A 20,152-nucleotide genomic window follows, 5' to 3' on the forward strand; every position below is an offset into this window, starting at 1 on the left:
TCGACAACTGACATAATTTGTGTCGTATAAATGCAGCAGACAATTTGTGAACACGTTAAATATATTTTACCTGTTTATTATTATATATTAAATGATACGTTTTAATCACAAATGTACAATACTTTTAGTCTTTTAAAGTATTACGAACTAATTTTTTCTTATTAGTAATTATTCCCACGAAATAACTGGTAGTAAGTTTTTTACTTGAGTTTTACTTTTATTATTCTAAGTTAAGAGAAAAAAAAGTTATGAGACATAGATCAGTTATTTCTATTAAATTTGACTCTTCGACTCAACTTAATAGGCCCGGGGGCACGGGTTAACCTTAACGGATCGGTCCCAAATTTTGCACAGCTCATTTTTTTGACCATTAAAAAAAAATTAAGGGGTAGCGTAAAAAAAAAAAGACATTCGATTTTTGAGGGCCACCCATATATATATATATATAATATAATATAGTTTACTCATTGTTTAAGGACCATGCTCGAATAAAAATTTTTTTTAATTGACTTGAAAACTTAGTAATTTGTGTTTTCCGATATCATAGTTTTATGGATGATTAGAAAGGTTAATTCCTCAAAAAAATGAAAAATATTTCTGCGTTACTATGATAAAGTTCCACAAACCTGGAATCCTTCGAATTAAATTTATAAATGCATATAAAAACCCTGATTATTACATTTATCACTTAAGTATCATGTTAAATTTTTATTGATATGTTTTTGTTTCATTTGATTGTATGTCACCAGTTATACAACATTTTCCCATAAATTTACTATGGAAGTATTATTTATTATTATTTAATTATAATATAACTTAAAAACTTCAAGTCAAATAATAAAATTAAAAAAAATGTATTTTAATGAGTTATCTAAAATTGATAGATATTTTAATATCTTAAATAAATTTCCTTTTATAAAAGACATGGTATGGATATTATTTTTACTACACAATTTTGTATTAATACTATGTTTCTCAAAAATTTGGATATTTATGAATTTAAGATATTTTTAAAGTATGTTAAATGCGTGTTTAAACATCAACTTTTTGATTATAAAAAAACTATTTAAGAACAAAAACAATAGTTTTATAAAAAAAAAGTTTTTTTTTGTAATTTTTATTACAGATATTTCACAAAGTTGAAATAACCACTCTCTAATACAACAACCATAATAATTGTGGTTTCAAATATAAAATTTAGAATTCAATTTAGGATGTTCTCACATATTTTGAAGATCTACATCCAGGCTAATGGCTCACATACTAATTTTATGTTTTTGTTTAAAACTTTCTCATATTATTAAATAAGTTAATGCATATTAATCAAACTTAATAAATGGAGATTTAAAATAATTATCGTGGGAAGTTACAATAAGTCGAATAAATACCTAAAACGTTATCTAGTAAATGTTTTTAAACCTAATAGTATTAATAAAGACACATAATAAGTTTTATAAATTATTAGGCTTAACACCTCAATAAACTAAATTTTAAATTTTTAGATAACAAGTTTTTAAATTAAAATCTTCAAATATAATATAATTGAAAGCTGAATTTGTAATATAAATTCATGAAATATTATTAGTAGAATTTAAATCTATCGAAATAATGGATTAAATAAATTAATAACTTAGCAGTACTACTACTCTACTTTTAAATCTTTTTCATTTATCTATTAAAATATTTTTGTACATTGAACATAAGAAGTAATAATATAAATACTTATTTATTAAAATATTGCATATATAATTTTCTTACACGGCTATTAAGCAACTGTGAACGAGCTCTATGCTCATTTTCGCGCCGCAGCGCTTCTTTTTCAATGCCCAGAGACAGGTCCGCTGTGTTTGTTATGACGTCTGAATTCTCAGACCCCTAAACAATAGTAAATCACATGATATTATAACAATTATTAAAAAAAAAATATTTTTAAATTATGAACCTTAAGATTAGACTAAATAAATTAAGTTTATTTAATTTTAATTCATCGTTATTTTGAGAAAATTTACTTTAGTACTAATGCAAAACTTATGATTATTAAAATTTATCATTAAGGTCTTCTCTTATTACTACTTGTGTTAAAATGGATGAAAAAGCTTGCATATTAAGCGGAATATCTGTGTAACAAGACGAAGTGCATTTAAAATCGAATTAAAAATTTCACCAAATATGATTATAATCTAATTTTAATATTTCGAAGGATCTAATGCAATAATTTAGAATTTCCAATTTTAAATATAAAATATCTAAAAGTTCTCTTACTAGTTGGTAGCATTGGACACTTAAGTTTTAACGATGCGTAAAGTTTATGTTAGTTGTCATTTGAATTCAATTTTATTTTTAAGTTTTAGTTTTTAGCAATAGCTAAAATCAATGTATTTAAATTTACTTCAACTAAGTATTTTTATAAAAGTATTGTTTAAAAGCTAAGAAAAAAAAGGATTGTAAATAGTTTCTATCAATAAATATTTGAAATTAAAAAAAACAATATTTTCTTCGTACATAGATAGTAAATTTATGTCTACGGAGATGTACATAAAAGTTAAGTTTTGGATGTTAGAACTCTTTATATTAGGTTTAAAAATTTTTTTACCTCTTAACGGTTTTATTTTTTAACACGTAAAAAAACATGTTAATAATGATAACACTAATAATACAACCATTATAAAATCAAATATACGTAAAAATATAGTTTTAAGCAATTTTAATAAATTGTATAAATAGGGTAAATATTTTATTCAAAGAAAATAGTTAAAAATATTTTACAATTTACCATTTATATGACGAACTTAGTAAATGGATCAATAATATTTCCTTCTTATTATTTACCACATAAAAATATGACAAATATAACATTTAATGATTTTTAAACATTTTAAATTTTAGTTGATATTTTTATTATTTACGGTTACTTTGACGGTGAAAACACTTAAATATTGGTTTTCTATAAATAGGCATGACTGTCTCGTTTGCCTATTAACAATAAATTAATTAAAGTTTAAAATCATTATTAAGTAGAAGAATATTGACTATCGGTTATCATCAAATATAAATAAGGTATTTTAAAATAAATAATTAAGAACAATAGTTACTCAAACAAACAATAATAATGCTAAAAGGAAATCCCAATATCATCGAAAAATATGTATGATAGCAACTACTATTTAAAAGCGTGGAGGGGACGCCGGATAAATTAACAGAATACACAATTAAATTTTACAGACTATTCAATAAGTAAAAGAATTAGGTCAATTGTTATGTACAATAAGTGTAATGAAAGCCCTTTTCGTTACTTTTTGAACGCTTTATAAATAGAGCTTTTTTTATTATTAAAAGCGCAATAATAGTCAAGTAGATATCTGAATTAATATACAAATGCTAACTTTTGATTAATATAATAGTTAACCAGCTAATTAACATTAGTTAAAATCTTAAATACTGCTATTTATTTTTTCCTTTCTCTCAAATAAAAGAATCCAAATAAGAATAAGTAAGTGCTATATGATATTTAGTATAATTATTTTAAAATAGGAGGCGACTTATTAACATTAACTCTATTTATTTCAAATTGCTTTGTTAATTATAATTTTAATACTTATCTAAATTAAAATAATCAATATTTTTCAACTATAAAAAAACATTGATATAATTTTATTCATTATGGTAAAACTTATAGAACTACCAAAGAACATCAAAATTATTTTTTTGTTAAAATTAATGTAGCTTAAATAAATTGACTATTTTACTTTTTTATCAAGTGCGTAATTAGACATTTTTTTAAGAGGTGAAAGGAATTTTTATTTATTTATAATATTTATGAAAACTATTTTTTTTTCTCAAAATATTTCTAAAAGAACTATTCATATTAAAATATTAGGGGGAGCGTGATTCTCAGAGTCTCTCCATCCATACGCCAATATTTGTATATTTATTAATGTAGTTATCAAGTATTTTAACATACAACAATAATTGTCAGGTGGAGCTGTCATTTTAGATTATACTAGAAAGAAGCAAAAATTTGAGATCGACACATAATTTCAAAAATTAAGTTATATTAATAGATAATTAAATCATTTTTTATACTTATAACATTACATCATATTCTTAATAGACATAAAATTATTTTAATAGTACTGATTTATAATAATTAGATATTAAATATATTAATAAGACAAGTAAGACATCTTTTTCTAATCAATTTAAATGTATATACCTAATTTTTTTAGATTTTTATTTATTGATAGTAAGTACTGGTACAGCTCAAAGTATTGACTAGACATAACTTAAACAAATACCCAATAAAAATTACCTAAGTTGTTATTTAGGGAAACAATACCATTGCTTGATGTATATACAAATTTGTAAGCAAAAATTGTATTTTATGGTAAAAGTCTATCTTGTGTAAAAATATCGATAAATGACAGTAAAAAATTACTATTTAAAATTGATAGACTTTCTTTAAAAGAATGGTAACATTTTTAAAACTATAATTTAATTTTTAACGCTAAAATTTGCTTTAATTTAAAAAAAGTTATAAATTTAAGATGAACATTATATAAAAAAAAAATAATTAAAATGCATTTTTTTGAAAATTAATTTGCTGTCTCATTGATTGGACTACAAAGAAACATTTTTTTTTTAATTTATCAATAACAATCTAAAGTTAAATATATAAAATATAAAATCGAGAATTTTAACACAAAAATATCATATTTTTTAATAAGGTAGCCATTTTTACTATGAAGATAAATCCACAGGTCAAATTTTTCTTCAAATTAATGTATATTACATAAGCTTTAATTTTAGATATACAAAATGATCGATTTATCATAAACCACTCGTTTATTCGTAAAAAAATAAAAAATGTTTGATTTATATTAGTTGCATATATTTCTTGATTTATCAACTAATAATTACTTTTTAGTACCATCCTTTATAACTTAGAGGGATGTCTACTTTATTTTTTCTAATAGCAACATACTTAATTAACTAGTTTATTTAGTATATAATAATATAATTACATAAAAAACTATTGGATCAGTATTTCGGAATTTATTAACATTTTATAGAGATGGTAAGAGGTGAAGCACGAGTGATGTTATTTTTATCACTTGTCATTTACCGGCCGTACTCTTTTTCTCACCTTTGTATAAAAATGTCAATAACTTCTGAATACTGGTGCTAAAGTTGTAGTTGACCAGTCACTCGGATCATTATCTATTAAATAAATAAATTATGTATGTTGTCATTTTAAATAAAGTTGACTCCCTTATAAAGTATACGAAATGAAGATAGAAAATACATTAATTGAATATCAATAAAATCATTTATTGTAATATCAAAATAATATTATATGTAACATAAATACAGTACTAAAAGCAAAAGAGTTTGTTTTTTTAAATTTTTTTTAATCAAAAACAGCTTTAATGGTAAGGGTAGCTGTAGGATTCTAGTAGGATTTCATTACTAAAAAATAATTAACCTCTAGTAACTTTTTCCTAAAAATTTGGGTAAATTAGATTCCAAAAGATTTACTAATAAAATACATGATTTTTTCAATAATTGGACAATCATGACTTATCATATAGAAGATAAGTTTATAAATTATAATTTAACTAATATTACTTTCTTTACGATTATCGTATACTTTAAAATACAATGTAATAACTAATCGATTGTGACTCACCTCACTACAATCGGGGATCTTTTTAGTTGATGCCGCTTCTAAAACGTTTTAATAGAATATTAAAATTTGTAATTCAATATTAAAAACAAAGTAAATAATAGAAAAGGAACTAAACTAGATATAATAAAATAATATAATAAAATTTAATTACGGGTGTGCAATACGGTCATACGGTGAATATGTTGACGGATGGGACACAATTTTATACACGCACACAAACAGAATAGATAGAAATACCAAGTATCACAATTTAACACAGTAATTTTTTCTACTCAATTGTAAAGATTAAGCTAATAAAACAATTTTAAACGCGTTGCGGCAGTTCGGAAATGTATAGGTGAACTTAAAACTTGTGATGTGTTTTTTTAAAAACATGAAAATTATTAAAATTCACTACAAATAGAGTTAACATTAAAAAATATATTTTCAAAAAAAAGTTTGAGAAATAAATTTATTGTGACGGTTGACACATCAGATTCTTACAACTAATTAGTTATATGATATTGTGTTTTATGATTAAGTGTATACTCAAGAGAGTATGCGTAAGATAGCGACTAGACTAGACAGAAAAGTGTGACAGAGACAGAGAATGTACCCGTTGAAAAATGTATTAATGAAACTATATTAAATCAATAAAACAGAAATAGACGGCACCGTGACTGGAGACCAGGAGTATTGTATGTTAACTGGTGGCGCCAAGGATAACCCACGAGTACGCTACTATCGGTAACAACGCGCATTGCTGAGCAAAACGCCCTCTGCAGTGCATTTTATTCGCCACATAAACTTTCCATTTTAACCGACAGGGATATGTGAGCGAGAGAAACAGTAGCAAGTTATATCAGTACATAAGAGTAAGAGAGTTAGTATAGGTTGTCTGGGGACTAAGGGGGATATAATTTAAAGCTGTTGCCGGTAAACCGAATTCTATTGGCCAACCAACTCAACGGAATTTAGCAAAGATAGGGTGTGACGTATGTACTTGTATATAAACACAAGACTTTCAGTTTAATTTTGTAGTATGCAGACAAATTTGTGGAGGTTGAAATATTATCAGCGATGTCAGTAAAGCGTTCATATCAATAGTCAATACACAAAGATTAAAAATGTTTCAAATACTATAGTTTATAACTTCTAATTATTCCTTCCGATTAAAGGAGAAAAATTACACTCTGGACAAGTTAGAACGCTAATTACACGTTAAATATACATCACCTCACATGGAGTTTTTTTTTTTGTCCGTATATACTTCCGCTTTTACTAGATCGAATTTGTTCACCGATACATCAAAAGATCGCAAAACGTAACTAAGCTAACATTTTATCATTTTCATCAATTTAAAAAATTCCTTTTAGTCCTGGTAATAGAAAGAAATATTCCAAAAAAATACAGTTGTTATAAGATAGTCAATGTTGATATTTTGGAATTTTGTAATTTGTACAAAAATTAAAATTGATAAATCTTTCAATAATTTAATAATTTGATTATCTTTTTATATCGTGATCACAATCTCAAATATGCAATGGTCTAGTTACTCAATATCTATATTTGAACTAATAGTTTGTAGTATCAATTCTCGTACTGGATTTGTTATTTTTCCTATATGATTGCTGGTACACTTTAAAGGGCCATGTCACCATATATATTTTAATATATATCGAGACTCGACGGATTCAGATTACAACAATAATTCATCAGAATTACTAACTACCTGATGCCTCATGTGGTAATCACTACATTAAGTTTAGCTGATCAGCTATAATCGTATTATTAATATTTTATGTTATAATATTATTTTGATAAAATATAGAGATATAGTGTAGTGGTATTCTTATTTTTTACAATTTGGATCTTAAAATTATTAAATGTAATCGTGATAAAGATATTTAAGAATATAAAATTTTTTAATTTTATTTCGCATATATAACAAAAAATATGATCTAACAATTAGAAACCAACGACATTCAACAAGCTAATAAAATAAATAAAAATGATAATGCTGACTATTACGCAAAAAAAAGATGCAATATTGAATTAGAACAAGCACTCATACAAGAAAAATTATCCTTCATTTTAATTAACATTAGTAATGAATCACCACTATAAAGCGAGTAATTAATTATAGACGACATACAAGAACAAAACATTCTGACACATCAACATAAAAATAATGAACTAAAAACAATATTGCACAATCCTCTACTAACCCAGGTCAAGCAAAAACCAAAAATCCTCTCAGAGTATAACTCAACTACAAAATCTGACGAAAACAGAATACAATTATTCACACCTATTAAATCATATTTTTTTAAGAATCCTTTAAATTATTTCCCATTTAAATTCATACTAGAACAATTCACTAATAAAAAACACAGCACAGTAGGGTCGTGGCATAGTTGGGTCCAGTATAGATGATATCTGACAGTGATTAAAATCACTATCATAAAAAACACTTCGATGCAAATCTGTAGATAGTTTTTAATTAAAAAAAAAAAAATTTGTCAAAAAAGTAGGTCAAGTGAGAGCTGAAAAAAGAAATTATAGCTACAAAAAAAAACCACATAGTAAATAATATTAATATGAATTTCTTCTCACGAGAGGAGACTACAGTAATGGTATCCATGATATTTATTGAATCTAAATGAAATAAAAATCAAATGAGTTAAACATTTTTTTCTAACTCAAAAAGAATTAAGAAAAAATTTAGTGTCACAGGCGTGAAAGACCCAAGTGTTACCATCTCAGAAACCTTACGACGCATTCGTCATTTAATAAAAATGGAAATTCAGCTAGTTCAAGTTTTAAAGCTATTTTTTCTCGACTTCAAAGAAACAAAATTTTAAATATGTTTAATTTTTTATACTATGTAAATTAGATTGATATAATATTTATGAAAATCAGTGTAATCCCTTAATAATAAAATAAAATACAAAACCAAGAATTTTAACACAAAAATAGCATATTTTTTTTAATATTAAATTTTATTACATAAGCTTTAATTTAAAATATATATAAAAGTGTCAATATTTCCGGAACACTTTAAAAATTGAGTTGAAGAATTTCTACTTTCTATATGCATTTTTATGTTTTGAACCCCCTCTGTTTAAAGGGAATTGGATCGATTAAAAAAAAAAACCCAGTATAATGATATCTGACAGTGATTAAAATCACTATAAAAAAAAAAACGCTTCGATGCAAATCTTTAGATAGTGTTTAATTTTAAAAAATTGGTGGATTATTCCAAAAGCTTCATAAACTCTTATTTCTTTAATTATATCCTGATTAAGAAAAGTATGTTAAATAAAAGAGGGATATAAATATTATTTCTCATAAAAATTGTATTGATGTAAAATGTAAAAAATAAAATCGAATATTTTCACACAAAAATAGCATTTGGTAGCTATTTTCACCGTGAAGACAAAATAAAGTCCGAATTTTTTTTTTCCCATAATAAAGTATATTACATTAGCTTTAATTTAAGATATATATATAAATGTCAGACCTTCCGGAACATTTTCAAAAGTTAAGTTAAAAAAGTAAGTTTTTGTAAAAAAGTTGCTATTTTAAATCCCTCCCAATGAGCAGGTTAAGTGTTAGATTTTCAAAAAATGATATCAAATGAAAGGGAAATATCTAAGGTTTTAGTATAAAATAAAATTATGTTGATTTGTTGATTTTTGAAAGTTTTAAGAAAAAAAAATGACAAAATTTACCGATTTTTAAATTTCAATTTTTAAGGGTAGTGTCTTCGACTAGATACGATTTGTGATCTTTTGACGTATCATTGAAAGAAATCGGTCCAGTGAGAGCTGAGAAAAAGTGGCAACAGGCATAGAAAAAAAAAAAAACACATCTTAGTAAAAATAATACCTTCTCAGCTTCGCATCGAAGCTAAAAATAAACATAAAAAAATTGTATTGATCTGTACATTTTTCAAAATGTTATAGAAATAACATGAATTGTTATTTATTAGCAAGTTCAAATATTCTTTCAATTTCTTGTTGTACGTCGGCCATTACATTGGACCGAGAATTTGAACCGGGTTTGCTTTTAATTATAGGCCTTTTTGATGGATTGTTTAAAAGAGATCTTTTTGCTAAAGAAATATCGGTCATAACGCGAGTTAAGATAATTCTAAAAATAAAAAATTTAAAATCCAATTATAAAATAAATTATGATTTAAGTTGAAAAAGTTTTACTTTCTTTATGCATCTTAATGATTTGAACCCCCCCTATATTAAGGGAAATGGTCCGATTAAAAAAAAAAGTATGTCGAATGAAAGAAGTATATAAATATTATTTCATATAAAAAAATTGTATTGATCCATACATTTTTCAAAAATGTATAACATTTTAAAGTTATAAATGTTATATAAATTATATAAAAATATAAAATCGAGAAGTTTCTCACAATAATAGCATTCGGTAGCCATTTTAAATAAAGTCCGAATTTTTTTTTTTTGCATAATAAAGTAAATTACATTAGCTTTAATTAAGACATATATAAAAGTGTCAGTATTTCCGAACACTTTCAAAAATTAAGTTGAAAAAGTTAATTTTTAGTGAAAAAGTTGTCATTTTGAATCCCCCATGAGGGCTGGTAAAGGGTTAAATTTATAAAAAAAATATACCAAATAATAAGTAAAGACATCAAGTATCTATAAAAAAAAATTATATTGATTTGTTCATTTTTGAAAAAGGTATGGCAGTTTTAAGTAAAAAAATTTCAAAAATTAGCGATTTTTAAATTTGTAATTTACGGGGAACGAGGGAAATTTTTTCAATTGTTAAGGGTAATGTCTTCGACTAGATTAAAATTAATACCTTCTCATCTTCGTATCGAAGCTAAAAAAATTTATAAAATGTTATGTAGATCTTATATTATATGAGTTGTCAATCAGATCTGTTCCATTCTGGTAATATATTTATTCTTATTTATGTACAGTATTGGAAATATTTTTGTATTCTTTAAGTTACACATATTTCTTTATTTATCAGCTAATAATTACTTTTTAGGATCACACCATATAATGTATAGAGGTGTCAACTTAATATGAAATTAAAATTGGACTCGACCGGATAAAAATTTAAAATGGACTGATCCGAACCGGAATATTTAATTAAAGATTGTCCAGACAAAATTTAACCAAATACAATAAAAATTTAGACCATACTGAACCAAACAGCAACATTAATTCAAATAAACTTCGGGTCTGGACCTGATTGTAACAAAATACGAAAATCAAAATCATTATTCACAAAAATATCTAAAGGTTTACTAAGAAATTAATTTATCTATAAAACCTTGAAGTCATAACATACGTTATTAATCAATCTAAAAAAATTAATTAAATTATTCTTAACTACTATATTAAGGAAAACAAAAATAAATAAAATATTTTAATTACATAAAATACATTTTCCTGTTATAAAATTAAAAAAATGTAAACTAAACTTTAACATAAGTTTCTAATAATTGTTTAAAAATAATATACCATTAACTATCGAATATATTTATTAGATATTATATAAATAATGTTCTTACTAAAAAAATTACTAATCGATAACAACTTTTGGACCAGTTATTTAGAAGTTATTAACAATTTAAAGTAACGCCTGGTGGTAAGGAGTGGGTGCTGCTATTTTTACAGCCATATCTCGACATATTGATAAGACCCCTAAAGAAATAAGATGAAATGTATTCAAAGACTTATTTTAAACTATAGTCAATAAATATTGTGCATCAATTTGCGACATATGAACAAATAATTACTGTAAAAATAACTATATGTCAGTTACTTTACACTATGTACACCCAAAGAAAAACCTCAATCAAAATTGAAAGAGAAATTTTATCAAGGGTTTATGATAATGTTTTATTAATACGAACAAAATAACTATTCTTATAAATAATTATTGTTCAAGACAAGAAAAAAAAATATCATATTGATAAATATATCATTGATTCAATAGTAATGATATATTTATCAAATTGAACAATGAATTTATTATATAGATCGAGGTTTTTCTCTGGGTGTAGAATATATCTGGAGTTAAAAAGTGAATTACTTTCTACTGGTCAATATCCCTCAAATGAAACAAAAACTAACGAAAATATAAAACGTTTTTTATACAATTGTTTTTTTAAATAAATTAGGCTGTAAATGAAACTAACTGTGATTTAATATCTAATATAACATTAATTACTGACCAAGGAACTAATATGATATCAGCACTTAAAAGTTTAAATGTCTCAATTGCTATGCATATTTACTTAACACAGTTTTATGAAATTGTTGCTATTTGAAAAAATGAAGTTAACACTCATTAAAGTTATAAGGGATGATTGAAAAAGTAATTATTAATTAATAAATCAAAAAATATATGCAACTAAAAAAAATCAAAAACTTTTTTTCCAATATTGGATTTATATTGAAAGTAATCTAGTGGTTTATGATAAACCGACCACTCTGTAATTTTCATATTTTTTCAAAAAAATTAAAAAAACTTCAAAGTATGTTTTTTAGTGAAAGTAGGGGTTAACATTTAATATATTTAATGTTAAGGTATTTTATCCCTGAAAGATAAAAAAAAACTACATATTATAGATGAACTTTTTGAATTAGACAATATTTTTCTTTATAAAAATTTTAAATGTTCAATTGTTTCCCAGAAAATCTGTATTAAAATGTTTATGACTCAATAACTTCTTATCCTTGAGTTGTTATAGATGTATTAAATTTGTTTGTAAAGAAAAAGCTAAAAAATGACTATTTTTAAATTAAAAAACCCAGCACAGTGGGGTCGCGGCATAGTGGAGACGTTGCATAGTTGGGTCCAGTATAGATTTAATCTGACAGTGATTAAAATCACTATCATAAGAAACGCTTCGATGCAAACCTGTAGATAGTGTTTAATTTTAAATAATTGATGGATAATTACAAAAGTAAAATCAACTTCTATTTCCTTAATTATTCCCAGATTAGTAATTCTTTTAATTATATATTATATAATTTTTAAAATTAATTGTTTTCAAATTATTATTGATTTTGATTTTTAATATGTTAAAAGTAATAATTTTGAACCTACTTTTTATTGTCCTTTAAAGTAAAAAAATGAATTTATTACCATAACAAGTAAATAAATTTGCAAGTTTGAAATTGACATTATTAAATAGATAAAAATGAAATTGTTAAGATTAATATGCTGTCAGCAAATTTTATAATTACTATTTACAGTATATTTATCAGAAAAGTTAGATTTTATTACATTTTTATCGTAATAGTTCACTTAAATAAAAATCATAGTAATCATTTCTAAATAACTTTTGGTGTTTAAAAAGATTCTACAATGGAAATATTCAGAATTTAATTAACTTTAATGATTATATATCTAAAAAAACCAATAAAAAAAAAGTTATTCAATTTAGCCTATTACAAAAATAATAATTATAAAAAAATAGGGCAGTGTATTGCCCTTACAAGATATTTTAAAATAAAATAAAATACAAAACCCAGGATTTTAACACAAAAATAGCATATTTTTGAATACGGTAGCCATTTGTTCATAGAAGATAGGTCGTCAGGACAAATTTTTTTTTTCATTTAGTAGTACATAAAATAAGCTTTAATTTTATATATGTTTAAAAGACGCAGTATTTCCGGAACATTTTCAAAAATTAAGTTGAAAAAGTTAGTTTTTGTAAAAAAGTTACTATTTTAAATCCCCCCAGTGAGCAGAATAAGTGTTAGATTTTCAAAAAAAATTATATCAAATGAAAGGGAAATATCTAAGGTTTCAATACAAAAAAATATTATTTTTATTTGTTCATTTTTGAAAAAGTTATGGCAGTTTTAAGTACAAAAAACATCCCGATAAAATGTAATTTTTATCGCAAACATTACATTTTTTTTTAAATTTTCGACAGCCATTTGCACATAGAAGATAAGATGTCGGGACAAATTTTTTTTTTTCATTTGATAGTATATAACATAACCTTTGATTTGATATATGTTTAAAGGACGCAGTATTTCCGGAACATTTTCAAAAGTTCAGTTGAAAAAGATCTATGTTTTTTACAATATTTTAAGTTTTGAACGCCCCCTATATAAGGGGAAATTGTCCAATTTTAATAAAAAGTATGTCAAATGAAAGATGTACTTATAATGTATTTAGAAAAAAAAAATTTGTGCTGATATATACATTTTTCAAAAAGTTATAGCATTTTTAAGTTGAAAATTTAAAATCGAAAATCGAAAATTTTAACACAAAAATAGTGTTTTTTTAACTACGGCAGCCGTTTAAATGTAGAAAAAAAAGTGTCGGGACAAATTTTTTTTTTTCATTTTGTAGTACATAAAATAAGCTTTAATTTTATATATGTTTAAAAGACGCAGTATTTCCGGAACATTTTCAAAAATTAAGTTGAAAAAGTTAGTTTTTGTAAAAAGGTTACTATTTTGAATCTCCCCCTGTGAGTAGAATAAGAGTTAGATTTTCAAAAAAATGATAACAAATGAAAAGAAATTACATAAGGTTTCAATATAAAAAAATATTATTTTGATTTGTTAATATTTGAAAATGTTATGGCAGTTTTAAGTACAAAAAACATCGTTATAAAAGGTAATTTTTATCGCAAATATTNGGCAGTTTTAAGTACAAAAAACATCCCGATAGAAGATGATTTTTATCGCAAACATTACATTTTTTTTTAAATTTCGATAGTCATTTGCACATTGAAGATAAGGTGTCGGGCCAAATTTTTTTTTTTAATTTAATAGAACATGACATAAGCTTTAATTTGACATATGTTTAAAGGACGCAGTATTTCCGGAAAATGTTCAAAATTTCAGTTGAAAAAGTTCTATTTTTTATACAATGTTTCAAGTTTTGAACGTCCCCTATATATGGTGAAATTGTCCAATTTTAATAAAAAGTATGTCAAATGAAAGATGAACTTCTAATGTATTTAGAAAAAAAAAATTGTGCTGATAATTACATTTTTCGAAAAGTTATAACATTTTTAAGTTGAAAATTTAAAATTGAAGATCGAAAATTTTAACACAAAAATAGCGTTTTTTTTAACTACGGCAGCCGTTAACATGCAGAAGATAAAGTGTTGGGACAAATTTTTTTTTTTAATTTTATATTACATATAATAAGCTTTAATTTGATGTATGTTTAAAGGACGCAATATTTCCGGAACATTTTCAAAAATTAAGTTGAAAAAGTAAGTTTTTGTAAAAAAGTTGCTATTTTAAATCCCTCCCAATGAGCAGGTTAAGTGTTAGATTTTCAAAAAATGATATCAAATGAAAGGGAAATATCTAAGGTTTTAGTATAAAATAAAATTATGTTGATTTGTTGATTTTTGAAAGTTTTAAGAAAAAAAAATGACAAAATTTACCGATTTTTAAATTTCAATTTTTAAGGGTAATGTCTTCAACTAGAAACGATTTGTGATCTTTTGACGTATTGTTGAAAGAAATCGGTCCAGTGAGAGCTGAGAAAAAGTGGCAACAGACATAGAAAAAAAAAAACACACATCATAGTAAAATTAATAATAATGAATAATCCTGTATATGTCCATGTGTCTGTAATGTACTAACGTTAACTTAAAAAAATATATATTTTTTAAATACTTGAGTTTTCTAAAAGCTTGTTCCATTAGAATGTGCACTTATCTTGTTGTTGAGTAGTTTTTGTTGCTTAGTTAATTGTTCATTATCCTTATATAAAATTAATATAAAAAGACTTCAATAAAATCTTTAGTCAATAGGTTTGTTCCATCCTAAATGATGACATTCTTGTGGTAAAACTGACCTTGGATTATTCATAATTTTTTTACCCATTAAAACAATGAACTCTAGCATCATGTATAAGTCTGGCCCCCAGATAAAATAACAATATTTTTTATATTTATCCTTACAATCTCTGTTAATGGAAAAAATTGTATAAATATAATTAAAATATAAAATTTTAGGTTGCGTTTTAAATATTTATTAGGCTAAAAATTATTAATTCATTTTTTTATATGTTAATTTGTAGAATCCCTTTTTTGTTTATACATCAGATTTTTCCTCAAGAATAAATTTATACAACCCAGATATATAAAGATGTATATTGGAACCCTAACTGTATGCACCACTACATGACATCATTCTAACTGAGATATGTATATAATTCTACACTATTGATTAATATGATTAAGCAGTAATATGATGGTAGATACTTGTTTTCTATTACAATAAAAAACAAATTGGAATATGTTCCAATCGAGTTTTGGCATTGTGGTCCTTATTTTCAAAGGATATAATGTATTAATATGGTAGCCATCGGATACATCCAGAAACATTAGGAATTGAATTTACACCCGTAATCTATTATATTTTCTAATATTGTCAATTGCACTTTATCAAGTTGGCCATTTAATAAGCTTTAAGCAAGACTGTCAAAAGCTAAAAAATAATTTTTAAAAATAGTGTGACTAGTACCTCTCTGATACATCAAATCGATTGGCTATTTGATTAAAATAAAATTTTAAGTATTATAAAAATATCAAACCATTTATATATTTATATTATTTTTCACATGCGAGTCTCACAATTAGCCATATACCAAATAAAGAAAAATATTTGTTTTACATCCTTTCGTGTTCTTGCTCGACAATATAGGAGCTTCACATGACATAATTGTCCAAATATAAACATTTATGAGTAATTATTCTGAATACAGTAACATAACTGAAAATAAAGATATTTTTTAAACTCAATGTTGCTTTGAGGTGATAGGCAAAAGAGGGTTTTGAATTTTCTATCTGAAAGCAGCACAGTTTATTCAACAACAGTTTTATTTTATTTTTAATCTATTTTGAGGTATTTGGTCCAATAAGTAAATACTTCTCATCCTTTTCCTTTCCATCTCACCCTTTTCATAAGAAATATGACGCAATTAGACCAAATTATATAAAAACAGTTTTAGACTTTATAGTTCACAATATAAATTTAGAAATAAATAGGCACTTAATTGTACGTACAAGACAACTAATTGTTTGAATTATACGATTTTTACGAATTTAAAACTCAATACAAATGTCTTAAATCTTGTTGTCTTTCATTATAAAATTTTTATATTGGTAAATTTAATATGTTAGATTTAGTAAAATTAAACTCATAATTTAATCACAATTATAAAATTAATTTAAGCAGGCTTATTACTAATCATCAGCTGGTTAACTTAAAGGTAGAGTAAACTAATCATATCTTTAAATTTCTCGCTATATCTATATACCTTTCGGAACTAGATTTCAAATTATCTAATATTTTATTACACTTAAACATTAGATTAAGATTAGAGAACTAATTAAAATACGTATTTTTTAATTTGTTATGGCAAAATAAAACAGAAATTTAAAATCAAACCGTTGGGCCAAAAAAGATATGGATAGAATGGAGAAAGGTAATTACATAATTAATAGTTTTATTTGAAATATCAAACATTAAAAATAAAAATTCAAATGTTATTTTATGTTTAGTGTTTTATTTTTGTTATTTAAAGTAAGTTGCTAAACAAAAGATCCAACTAAATCAAATTTTAATAAAACTGATGGGAGAGAAAAAGAGTAACATTAAAATCATAATTACTTTTCTAGATCAATATATATTACGTATTACGATTTTTATGGACAGAAATAAAAAAGACACACATAAATCATCATAAATAATAATTTAATTTTAGCAAGAAAAGCTTCATAAATTAAATCGTATTAGTTAACACAAAAAATCCGTATGAAAAATTAATTAGTACTTTTAAATTATAAAATCGTCTAATAGATAAAAGTGCAACTAGGCATCTATTGGTGCTCGGTTTCTTAATTGACGAATTAGTCCTCTACAAATTCAGGAAATACTATGTATTGTTACTTTAAAATATTTTTTTTGATATTCGATTTTAATTTTGCTTATTTTTAATAGATATAAATTATAATTTACACCTAGTAAACAATATGAATGAATCCTTCATCATAAACTTGTTCCATTATTGAAGAAACAGTACTGTATAACTGAAATATAACTGTCATTAGTATTACCTGGGTACTTTGCATTTACATTAAGTATGCCCATATTTGAATCGCATATGTAAGAATTATCAAAGTAATTATATTGAATTTTATTGAAAAACATCAAATTATTTTACTAATCTCCTATTTATCGTATGATAATTTTTCTCGTTTACGTAAATTAATTCCGAATAAGGCTCAATTATACCAATAAGCCCTGAAATTCTCTATTTATTTGTAAAAAAATTTATGTTATAAAATCATATTTAATATATTTGTGAAAAATAGTAGGCATATTAAATGTATTACATACTTCGGTTATGCATTTACTAACTGAAGATTGTAATACATTTAAATGAGTAGGCTCGATATTCTCCTGTCTTATTGATAAGATATACTAGCGAAAAATCTGTTAATATCTATCATGGCAAAAATGTTGTCAAATATTACTTATTAATTAGACTAGGTAGTATAATATTTTACAAACTTTGTGCTCTAATTTTGAGCAGACTACTTTAATGGGGTTCTAAATATGGGCGTAGTTCATTCATTAAACTTAAAACAGGGTCTTTTGTTAATTTAAAATTTTGTACAAATGCCCTTTTAGACAAAACTACAGAAAATAACCTTTTATAAATGCAACTAGATAAATCTACATATTGTAACATACTAATGAACGGATCTTCCACTGTATGAAATTTTATTGTTTAATGGTCATTATCTTGACCTTTTTCAATAATTTCTAAATTATTTTTTACTTGAGCATAATTTATAGTAAGATGGTGTTCCATTACTATATTATTAAATTAATATAGAAACCTTATAAATATATAAAAAATTATACGTTTTTGTAGGAAGCTGAATGATTACAAGTAATCAATAATTACAGTAATTAACATACTAAAATCACAAATAGTATGGTAGATACACACTATAAAAAGTTCCACTAAAACTTAAATACATTAATATATTTTTAGCATACCAGCATTCAAAATTACGGGTTTTTAGTTTAACTCTTATAGTTGCACTGAAACGTCATGTTTTAGTATACTAAACGGATTAGTAAACCAATATATAATTCAATAATTCAGGATTTATGATCGATATCATTTGAATGTACTATCGAATTTTTTCATTGTGTAGTTTTAAACACAATATCCATTCTTTCTTTATTTTTTAAAATCCAATATGAAATTTATGTAAAACAAATTGTTTTTTCAATTAATTTAATTTATGAATAATTATATTCACTGTGATTCAAATCATTAATATTTATTGACATTATATTTTGTTAATTTATTATTTACAGTAAGTTAAACTAACCTTTCTAATAGGTACAAATGGTTTCTTCTTTGGTCTCTTGAAATGGGACATTTTTTTATAAAATGAAATTGGAATTAATGGAAGACCGTAATGCAAATCAAATGTTAAATCACTATATAGTAAATCTTGTTTAACTATTAACTCTTTTCTTTGACTTTATATTACTTTGAGTAGTAAATGCACAAAAGTTTTTGTAAATTTACTTTAAAATAAGATTTTAAAGTACGTGTTAGTAAATCATACAGTTAGAATATGTTTTACTAAAATTCGCCGTGAAATAGTTATATTCTCTAGCTCCCACTGAGTATTATTACAGCGCAGAGTCGTTTAAAAATAGAGCAGCACGTAACAACAAAAATGTGGGGAATTGTATTTAGATGTATAGTGATGAAGAGAAGGAGAGCAATTAGTATAGAGGGCAATAGATGTATTTTTTATGTTTATCCCTTATATTTTATAAGGGTGTTAACTTCATTTTTTCAAATAGCAAAATACATAATTAACAAGCTTATTTATTAGATAATGTTGATATTAAGAAAATTACTTATATTTTAACAAAGTTAAAAATCAGAGATACTAATTTTTGCAATATTGGCAAATTGTCCAATGACTTATTACAAGATATGTAATAAGCAATCTTAGAAGACAATAATTATTTTAATAATAAATGATAATTGAATTAAAAGTTATTGGATTTGACATATCTTCATAACTCATTTGTATATCCTTAAAACTAAGTTGCACAAAATTGGGTTTCTTTAAATTGGCTAAAATAAAATTTATAAATCCTTTCCTTACTTATGTTAGTATGTCACAGCCAGTAAGAGTAGATTGACTAGTTTTATTATTCATTAAAAACTAGACGGGGAAATGCCTCAGTTGATACTCTCAAGTTGCTAGAAGTATTTTTCCGCCTTTTTATCCTAGTCCCCTCAAAAACGATAAAAATTACATGAATTTTTGTACACAAATATTAAATAATTGTTAAACTATGTCTTGTATAATAAATTTTATAATATATGTTCTATAATAAAAAAAAAAAAAAAAATTCATCTTAACTTCTTAAAATTGTGTCAAATTTTGTT

General features: G+C 24.3%; 1 protein-coding gene across 7 annotated transcripts in view; it reads right to left on the minus strand.

Moving 5' to 3' along the window:
- LOC126898793 (voltage-dependent L-type calcium channel subunit beta-1) overlaps positions 1-19,344 on the minus strand; it is a 29,751-nt gene extending 10,407 nt beyond the window's left edge. For 6 of the 7 annotated variants that reach the window (XM_050673151.1, XM_050673150.1, XM_050673148.1 and 3 more), the window contains exons 1-3: positions 5,838-6,382; positions 5,687-5,724; positions 1,759-1,875 (exon numbers count right to left, since the gene is read on the minus strand). In XM_050673151.1, coding sequence (XP_050529108.1) covers positions 1,759-1,875; positions 5,687-5,724; positions 5,838-5,856 — 174 coding nt within the window. In that variant the 5' untranslated portion in view covers positions 5,857-6,382. Of the gene's footprint in view, positions 1-1,758; positions 1,876-5,686; positions 5,725-5,837; positions 6,383-19,067 lie in introns of those variants that run through there. The other variant, XM_050673147.1, reaches the window with a different exon arrangement.
- Positions 19,345-20,152: the final 808 nt, after the last annotated feature.

The sequence above is a fragment of the Daktulosphaira vitifoliae genome, unplaced genomic scaffold, assembly GCF_025091365.1.
Source record: "Daktulosphaira vitifoliae isolate Bord-2020 unplaced genomic scaffold, ASM2509136v1 Scaffold_2, whole genome shotgun sequence".
NCBI classification, from domain to species: Eukaryota; Metazoa; Arthropoda; class Insecta; order Hemiptera; family Phylloxeridae; genus Daktulosphaira; species Daktulosphaira vitifoliae.